This window comes from Ciona robusta, chromosome 5, assembly GCF_009617815.1.
Source record: "Ciona robusta chromosome 5, ASM961781v2".
Classification (NCBI taxonomy): domain Eukaryota; kingdom Metazoa; phylum Chordata; class Ascidiacea; order Phlebobranchia; family Cionidae; genus Ciona; species Ciona robusta.
The window spans coordinates 3,714,570-3,724,586 of NC_143239.1; the positions used below are offsets into that span (position 1 = coordinate 3,714,570).

The following is a 10,017-nucleotide window of genomic DNA, read 5'->3' on the forward strand; positions in this document are numbered from 1 at the left end:
CATCACTAGACAGAAGTATTGGCTTAATGTTCAACGTCAAACAACACCAAATGCTTCAGTCGCTTGTGCTATTCTAATGCGCCAGGGGCAAATGTCTGTGTTTATACCGTTTTCTCTAGGGCTATCCGGTTGTTTGTTTTTTATACCTACATAAAAAATCGCTTGGTTGTTTTACTCTGTAAACAAACAAAAAAAACGTCCTTAATTTTAACTAAAACTTCCTCAATACTTTGCGGAAGCACTGATTATGATACAACATTACTCGGCAAAATATTGAGCAACACAATTCATGCCGTATTATAATATTTGTAGTTAATACGTGTATTGTTTCATTAAAACACAATCAATATAATGTCGTGGTACAAAGGTTCCATAGCCGAAGCTGTCCAAGAATCTAAAAACTTATCGAAACTATTCGTTGTGTTCGTGGCAGGTAAATGCGTTTTAATTTTATTCTGGCTTATTTAAAACTTGTAACATACAGAGTGGGAAAGATGGGATACGTTTTCATTAAATTTCCGCGTCCCATAAAGTAGTAAACAAACAACATTCAAAGAATTATAAAACCTTAACCTCATGACTTCCATAGACTGTGGTTAACTGTTTAAAACACGATCAGGATATTTGGACATTATGTGCTAAAGGTGTCTTATCTTCCCCCATCCTACTATATAACATTATACTTTGGTGTGTATGTTTCAATGGTCGCTCATGTGATGTTCGAATTGTTAAACACACAAAATATTGTCACCCACATACAGCATTCGTGTTATAAGTTACATTTGTCATTTATTAACACATAAAAACAAAACCTAAATTTAAATTTATTTCTTTTTGGTAATGAAAATAAAATATAAATCTTTTTTCTAATTTACAGGCAATGATGAAACATCTACAAAGATAATGGAGTCTTGGCAAGACAATGACGTTCAGGAAGTGTGCCGAGAAAAATGTGTTTGCTTAAAACTAGAAGCAGATAGGTATACACAGTTTACTCAAATATAAACACTCTGAGACTCATATATAAATTAGAATTAAAATAAATAAAAACAACTTTTTCATTTCAGTGTTGAATGCAAGCAATTCTCCCAGATTTGTATCCTTTTTTGGGTTAATTGACGTATTTATTTTACTGTATGTCTAATATGTGATATGCCCAAATCAGAGGCCTGCAACTTGAAGCAAGTTATACAAACTGCTGATGCCAAGCATAATATTAATCCTAATAGAACCCACTGTCTACTACAGTATCTAATAACAATGTTTTTCATCAACACCAAAATTTTAATTTTGTGTATCAAGTTAGACTATGTCTCCGTAGCATAAAGGTTTTAAAGTAATCAGCTAATTTTGGCATACTTTCTTAGCCTGTTTCCATGCCACTATAAGAAAATCTTACCCATATAGTCATACACAATATAAATCTGAATGGTTTCTTAACATGCACTGAATAAAAAGATCCTGTCATCTTAATCCCAATCACTTTCATTATTGGTAAAAATGGAACCCCCCTTGATATTCTATCTGGCCATGTCACTGCATCTAATTTAAGGGAAAAGTTGTTAAATGCTGTAACAGATCTGGTATGTGTTTAATTTAAATAAATTCATTTAGTAACAGATGTACTTACATACCATATGTTTTTTTAATATCATTTTTTATTTAGTGTGAAAACTGCTTGGTAATAAATAATACCATTGTTTTAAACACCTGTAATATTTCATTGTGTTATCTGATGTAATTCACTTATGTTACAGAAAACCTTGTTTTGTAATGTGTATAAACTAAATTTATATTAATATAAACATGTTTTAATGTACCGTTTAAATTTTTTCGATAGTATTTTCCAATTTTATTTAAGACATATAAATAAAACAACCTTTTCATTTATAGTGATATTAAAAAATATATATTTTAGACACCTGGTACAACTAATGACACGCCCAGCACATCCACTGTGACATCACAATCAGTAAACAATACTCCAATAACTCAGTCAACCGAAACAACAAGTTAGTTGATAAATATTTAAATATAAATCAATACGCTGTACACCAGTGGTTCTTAAACTTGAAGGCACAACATTCTGTGTAAGACTCGGAAAGGGGAGCGAAAAGCAATAAAATAAAGTTTTACATGTGATGGATATAAAAATAACTATGCCTTCTGTAGGTTTTGAAATGATGAAGGAATAATTTTGGAATTTCCATTTCAATTATTCTTAAGTACAGCAAATGTTCTGTTATAATTGCATGGAAGAAAAGAACCTCTGCTCAATATCCCTGTGCCATAGGTTCCAACCTATAAAAAAAATGCATGGCAAGCAGGGATAGTTAGACTTGCATTTATGTAAAAAAATCAAATTTGTTGGTTAAAATGTTTGGTGCCTATGCCTTTATAATGTATAACTTGTTTTTTCTTTCCAGGTTTTTCAGATGATGATACGTTTACAGAAAAGACAGAATCTCAACAAAGGTTATTCCTTACAAAGTTACACTACTTAACACAGTGTTTAGGATATTTTTCTATTAATTCTCCCATTAATCATGTTTTTAACTGAATTAGATTTCTATCAAAGGTATAGAATTGGAAGGGCTAATTAATTTACCAAGCCTTTATATAAAGTAGTAAAACCTGTGGTTTATTGAGTCTAATTACATTCAAAAATCTTTAAATATATATTTTGCAGTGAAGTTGTGTCTGCTCCAGGAGAAACAGAGGAGACAGATGAGGAGAAAGAAGAAAAGGTCCGGAAGTTGCAAGAGAAGATTCAGCAACGGAGGTTGGAGAAAGCGAAACAAGCAGAAGAGGTTCGGAATAAATATTATTAAATTTTGATCTTAAAATAAGTAAAGATCATATAATCAAGGAAGTCAATTTCGTGTTTTTTAGTTGTATTATGGCATGAGGACATGAGTTAAAAAATCTCAAAAATGGGAAAAACTAAAGATCTGCTTTAGTAAATTTAATGACACTGACTTTAATTATTTTAAACTAAGATTAGATTCTATTCTAGTATTCTATGGTGGTAAGTCTTATAACACACGTGGAATCTAAACATTTTATTTGAACCAAAATTGTATTTTTTAAACTATTTTTTTTTTTTAATTTGACATTGTTAAGAGCCACATTTTTAAAAACAGACATTTTTTAGTATTTTTTATATTTTTTTTAAAATGTGATATATGTTTCAGGAGGAGAGGAATAAAGAGATTGAGCGGAGGAGACTTGGGAAGGATGTTTTATCAATGCGGGAGCAGCAGCAAAAGATAAAAATGATGAAAGAAATTGAGGAACGGAAAAGGGATAAACAAATGGAAATGTTGGTGTTGGGTCTAGTTTTATTTTTTTATTTTTTTTTGTATTTATTTATACTAGGATAAAAGTAAAATTAAATAGATCTATTTTGATTTATATCCTAGCTTTTTTAGTTTTATCTTTCACCTTTTTATACAGCATTTTTAAAGACTGTATGAACTAGCTGCTATTGTATAACAACTTAAATTTTATTATACCTTCTTTTGTATGCCGTACAACAAAACTGGATGTTATTTTATGTTACATTTAACGCATGGTATTTTTATTGTACCTAATTTTGTAATTGACAGACATATGATATGAATTTTATAGTTAAAGTTTATTTTTATTTATGTTAAGAAATTTTAAGAATTTTTACCTTTATGCTGATTTCAGTGAAGCACGGCGGAAAGTTCGAGAACAACTTGCTCAGGATCGTCTTGAGAGAGCTTCCAGGTTCCAACAAGAGAAGGAGGAAAAAACGAGAGAGGAAGAGAATAGAAAGAAACAGAGGGAGGTGAAAATGACTCAAGAGGAGGAGGAAAAAATGAAGGAAAGGGAAAAAATAGCAAGAATACAGGTAACTGGTGATATATTAAAAGTGTGTTGTATTATTGAAAGAAAGTGTATTGTTATTGGCAAATTTTGTTTGAAATTATTGTATTAATACATGGATGTGTGTATGCAAACACATAAAAATACCAAAATATTTTCTATTAAAGACTTAAACTGGTCCTTTATCTCCCCCCCAGTTTCGATTCCCGAATGGGTCATCCATCACTCGTAACTATCCTCGGGAACGAACACTAGGTGAGGCAATTGAGGACTTGCGAGAACAGCCTGTCATACTTCCAGGGAATTTTCGACTAGCTATCGGGATTCCCCGGCGGGTATTTACCTCAGAGGAAGAAGGTCAATCTCTCGGTGACCTTGGTTTGACCCCAAGCGCGTCATTGTCTATTCAACCAGTCGCGAATAAGGTAATTTATTTTTATTTTTCTATTTTTTTATTTCTATTTTTTATATTTTAGAATATAAGTGTGGATGTGATTGATTTATTCGTGTTGCTGGAAAACAACAGTTGTTATTACTCGTGTGTTGTGTTTTATACACCTCATGCCAGCTTACGAGTTACCAAGTATGTAACATTCTGGGAACTGTTTTTCTGTATGGCTGAAAGTTAGGACAACCATTAGAGACCACTGGGTTGGAACAATTGCCGTTATATGTCTTGCCCAAAGACACATACACCCACAAAAGTCCCCACAGTGAGTCTTGTACTCCTAACCTCTGGGTTAGAGGCATGCACGGTAACCAACTGTGCCATAGCGGTGGACGATTAATGTGCATATGGTTGCTTTGACAGAAATACCTCGAAATGTTTAATAAATGTAGAAGATCATCTATCATAATGTTCACACTCTCTTTTCAGCAAGTTCATGCCCGTCAAGATAGCAGCTTCTTTATTCAAATCTACACGTTCATTGTTATGTTCTTATCCCTGCCATTCAAACTACTGGCTTACGTATGGTCGGCAATTTTCGGTGGCAATCAAAATGCTACAAACACAGATAATTCATCGGGTTCTGGTAGATACGATAGTGTGAGGTAAGAAATCTTATAATTATAAAAAATTCTAGAATAAGAAAAATAAAATGTTATATAGATCTGTGGGGTAAGATGGGACACCTTTTGCACATAGTATTAAAATATCCTGATCGTATTTAAAACAATTAACAACGGTCTATGGGATTCGTGAGGATACGGTTTTATAATTCCTTGAATGGTTTTTGTTTACTACCAAATGGGAAGAGAAAATAGAATGGGAAGGTGTCCCATCTTCCCCCACCCTTATATATTAAAAATGCGCTGGTTGATATGATCGTTTAGGACATAAACATGTCGTTTTTTTCTTCAACGTAGTGACTGAAATAACAGTTTTAACCGAGAAAATGATAAAAACAACAATAATTAGACGTGAAAAAAACGTTCAAACAACATTGAAAACAAAAAAATCATGTGAATACAACTTATACCAGTAACTTTTCAGGTAAATATTTTCTGTTTAAAATGCGCTAATTTCCCTTAACACTGGTACTGGTGGTGATATCCTTACGTTTGTTTGTTTGTTTAAATAAGTTAAATCAAGTCGTTGTTAAGGAACTTAATTGTTGCTATGATGACGCAACAATACCAGACATTGTTCTCGGGCTGTTACGTCACAGGCAGTTTTAGGGGGTTTACCTGGTTAACACCACGCTTGTGGTATACAAAAAGAGGAACTAACTACGTTTTGTACCAAAATTTCGACATGTTAAGTTTTATTTATGATGTAACAATGGGCCTATGTCTGGCACTGTAAGACAACAGTGTAAAGCGCTGGCCACGTAATTAATATATTTATAATAATATAGTAGGTTGGGGGAAGATGGGACACCTTTTCATTCTATTTTCTCGCCCCCTTTGTTAGTAAATAAAGAAAATTCAAGGAATTATAAAACTGTATCTTCAGGACTCCCATAGACCGTTGTTAATTGTTTAAAACACGATCAGGATACTTAAATATTTTGTACTCAAGGTGTCCCATCATGCCCCACCCCCACCCTACTATACATATAGTATACGGTTAGCGCGACTGCATCTAGTACAAAGGTTACGAATGCGATTCTTGCCGTATGTGTCCTTATGCAAGATCATCCACAAAGTTACAAATGTGGTAACTCGTAAGCGGGCACGAGGTGTATGAAACAGAAAACTCGAGTTTTATCAACTGTTGTTTTCCACCACGTGAAGGACATAGCAGTAAAACCACATAAAAATCAAACAGTGTCATTTTACATTTATTTTGGTTCACGCTCTTTCCCACATCTTTATCCATGCCGTGTTTTCACTACTGTCGTTTTTCCGTTAATTCCTATTTCTTGGTTGTTTCAATAATGTGATTAAAAAATCACACTTTGCTATTGTTTTCAAAGATGAAAAATGGTATGTTATTAGGTTACCAATTCTATGTAATTGGTACACCAGTTGTTGTATCTTGCATCTTGATCGCAGACCTGGAAGCGACACGCCCGGTGTTAGGAGACGAAACGTACCTGGAAAATCAGTAACCCGTGAAGGGAAAATGCATCGACTTAGTGACATGGCAGATAAAGATGACGACGATGCAACTTGGAACGGCAATTCCACACAACAGATGTAATTTGCTGGCTTGTAAGTGTGGTTTTAATTGCTCCAAATTAATCGTTGGAAATACTTTTGATGACAATAGTCGCACTGCACAACACCTATTTATATATGGTAAAGTGGGGAAGGGCGGGACAGTTTTCAATGTCTTTTCTGCTCCTATTTGGTCGTAAACATAGATTATTTACAGCGTTATATAATCGCACTTTTCTAAATCTGAAAAACCGTTAATAATTGTTTAAAACACGATCATAAAATATAGAATATTATGCGCCGAAGGTGTCCCGTCTTACCCCCAGTACTATACGGTATAACTTATTAAACACACCAATTCAATGCGTGTCACTGAAGCAATTACGTCATTATCAGTTGCACACGTACTTTTAATTTAAACTTTGAAGAAACTTTCCAGATGTTGTTATTGCGCAATTTTTAAATCTATGTCTAAATTTCTTTCTGAAAGCTTATCTTGTGTCCAACCTTTTGTCAATATAAAACAGACCAAAGTTCAAAAATACATCAAAATCTTGTTTAATTTATCACATCAGTTAGTTATACGAAAAGCGATTTCCGATAATACAGTCAGTGTTTGTTGTCTTTGTGTACCATCGACGGCAAAACAGTTCCTCTTTTAGGCGTGCCGCAACTTCTGTGTGTTACACCACGAAAACACTATCACAAGTCGTAGGATATTTATTGTAAGCTATATGATCTAACGAGTTTCTGGAATTTGTTTGGTTTACTGCACGTCCACGTTTAAATTATTCTATTTTTCAAATTGTTTAATTTGAAATATAGTAGGGTTGGGTAAAGTGGGACATGTTTTTATTTTATTTTGTCGTCTCATTTGGTGGTAAACAAAAAATATTTACAGAAATATATACCCACAACCTCACGACTTTAAAAAAGTTTTTATTTGTTCAAAACACGATGAAAAAATATAGGTTATAGGTGCTGAAAGTATCCCATCTTACCCCACAGTATATTATAGTTTGGTGCAGAACGTTTTGTAAGGCAATAATTCGTAAATAATATTTACTAAGCGCATAAAAAGTGGCTGTTAACCGTTGTTAAGCATTCTATTCCCGTGGCCAGTTTAAGGGAAATGCCCGGGTAAAGGCACCGGTGTTTGGTCGGCAGCGATCAGAGTACAATATTGGTTACCACAATACTGTAAAGTAAACGTTGCATCATAATTCTGTTCAAAGCAGACACATATGGAACTTCCCTATTTTTATTTCAGCAAAATCAAACGCTGCGTATTATAGCTAAAATCCTCAATGAAAAACAAAAAGTCAATTTTGTGCTTTTTTTAATTTTATTCAAGCATTTATATATGCTAAAGGGAGATAAACACTGCTTGAGAGAACTTTGAGCACATACATTTGTCATAACTTTTTTGTCCTACAAGCATACAAAAAAAGCTTCATTTTCAATTTACAAAAGTGCTTCTCAACCTTTTCGCGGCGTTAAGCATGGGTTTAGCAAAGCTTGGGCGACCAGATTTCCCATGTTAGATTTTACATAACTTTTTACTGAATACACAATAAAGTGGTTCAAGTTATGCAGTAACTATAAAAGGGATTTCTTATCTTATGGTCGGCGAACAAAATAAAGCAAATGGCGATACAAGCATTGAAAAGCATCGACTGCTTACATTGCGCGAAGCAGTTCCAATTTAAACATGCAAAGTTACATTACAAAGCAATAAACGTATCTACATAATGATCTAACAAGTATTTGTTCAAGATTTCAGTTTTAAACTGTTATTTTTTTAAAACCGAGTTTGATCCTTTTGCCCTTCTTATTGTTGGTATGGTTACCTTTGTTCAATGAGCCCGTGTTATCCATCTGCTGTTGCGGTGTTTAGTTTACGCTCTGGAAGTGATCATCGTCTCTGTTATCCGGACCCAACATATTTTTGTCTGCTGAATGGTTATCTTGCACAGTAGGTGGTATCTGTGTGTAATATAGATTGGGGCTTACGGTTGGCTGTCTGATTATCGGCGGCTTGCTTGTGGCTGCTTGTTCCTCATTTAACAGTGAGCTTGTTTCATCTGATTTATCTGGAAGACTGCCCGCATCATCTTGCTGATCGTGCGAGGTTTCTGGAGTGTTCGGTGCTGGTGTACTGTACTTAGGCGGGTCGCCAGGAATTTCTTCTTTTAAATCGGAAACACCGGTTTCCACTGTGTCCATTTCTTGAGTTATCTTGTATTGTCGGCGTGATTTTTTCCACATCACAAAACCAGCTCCCGCGAGAAATAAGATTATGGCTCCAAAGATTACGGCAATAATAATAAATGTATTTTTCGTTGCTTCGTAATCGTTTGACATTTCTTGCACAACAAATATTTGGGTGAATGTGGCTGCAAATATTTAAGCTTGTTAGTATAACGTATACTGCGGGTAGGAAGGGATATTGTTAGCAACTGTAAATTCCATACACAATTTAGTAAGTATTCTTTGTTTACTACCAAATAGGACGAGAAGACTGAATGAAAACATATACCAACTTACCCCCTATTATAGTAGGGTAGGGGTAGATGGGACACTTTTTCATTCTATTTTCTCTTCCCATTTGGTAATAAACAAAGAACATTCAAAGAATTATAAAACCTTATTCTTACGACTCCCATAGGCATAGACCATTGTTAATTGTTTAAAACACGTTCAGAATATTTATAAATTATGTGCTAAAGTTGTCCCATCTACCCCCACCCTGCTATATAAATTCCAATAAGTATTCTTTGTTTATACTAACTTACCCCCGCCCTACTATAAGAATGAGAAGAGATATATATTAATTGACTTTTCTGATTTTTCGACACAATTAAATAATTTCGAATTCTTACCTGGGCATTCGATTTCACACATCCGCTTATTGTAGTACAGACAGAGATCTCTACAATCTTCACATTCACCAGTATCTGCAAAGTACTGACCCACTTCACACTTGTAGTTATTCAACCTCCATGTTGACCTCATTTTCGAAAGTTCACCGATAAGTAAATTATTCTTTTTGCTTCTTCCAAATTCACTGTACACCCGATTTATGTCGTTGCCCAAAACTTCTGTCTTGTTTAAACTTGCATTTCCAACTGGGACGGCTAAAGCTACGACAGAGTTTGTCAATACCAATACAAGTATGACAATTACAATGTTAAAAAGACTGCTTCCACTCGACATTCTGTTATATTTCCTTTCGAATGACTCATACTGAGCAAACACAAGGTATATACCCGAATAATTTTAGGGGAATCCCCCGGCGGTACGATTCGAAATTCGCTCGCGTTAAACTGCGGAAAAGTAAATCGAAAGGATTTTTTTTTAATATATTTGTGTATGTGTGTATAGATCATTGTTATGTATTAACAATTATTTTTGTAAAAAAATGCCAACTTTCATATATTGCTGTTTATTACTTACAATTATCCACACAGCTCGATATCGCGATGACGTAAATAATGACGTAATCCGCCATAGCGGCACAAACGGTGTAAATGGTAAATGTGTATTTAGAATGGTGCAAAA

At 34.2% G+C, this 10,017-nt stretch overlaps 2 protein-coding genes across 3 annotated transcripts; one reads left to right on the plus strand and one right to left on the minus strand.

Annotated features, from left to right (window-relative positions):
* Positions 1–206: 206 nt before the first annotated feature.
* On the plus strand, positions 207–7,008 carry LOC149735697 (UBX domain-containing protein 4-like). 2 transcript variants are annotated; one of them, XM_089879181.1, is made up of 12 exons: positions 207–433; positions 878–980; positions 1,068–1,096; positions 1,459–1,583; positions 1,919–2,012; positions 2,427–2,475; positions 2,690–2,810; positions 3,195–3,322; positions 3,694–3,877; positions 4,050–4,277; positions 4,730–4,905; positions 6,295–7,008. In XM_089879181.1, exons 1-12 carry the CDS (start codon positions 352–354, stop codon positions 6,497–6,499), a joined length of 1,524 nt encoding a protein of 507 aa, XP_089735307.1. In that variant the 5' UTR covers positions 207–351; the 3' UTR covers positions 6,500–7,008. The 2 variants fall into 2 exon arrangements, with proteins under 2 accessions (XP_089735307.1, XP_089735308.1); XM_089879182.1 differs by having other exon boundaries at positions 6,352–7,008.
* A 774-nt stretch (positions 7,009–7,782) lies between these two features.
* LOC149735698 (uncharacterized) lies at positions 7,783–9,686 on the minus strand. Its single transcript, XM_089879190.1, has 2 exons — positions 9,339–9,686; positions 7,783–8,852 (listed from the first exon to the last, which is right to left on the minus strand). The coding sequence occupies exons 1-2, from the start codon at positions 9,670–9,672 to the stop codon at positions 8,350–8,352; spliced, it is 837 nt and encodes a 278-aa protein (XP_089735316.1). The 5' UTR covers positions 9,673–9,686; the 3' UTR covers positions 7,783–8,349.
* Between the last annotated feature and the right edge of the window lie 331 nt (positions 9,687–10,017).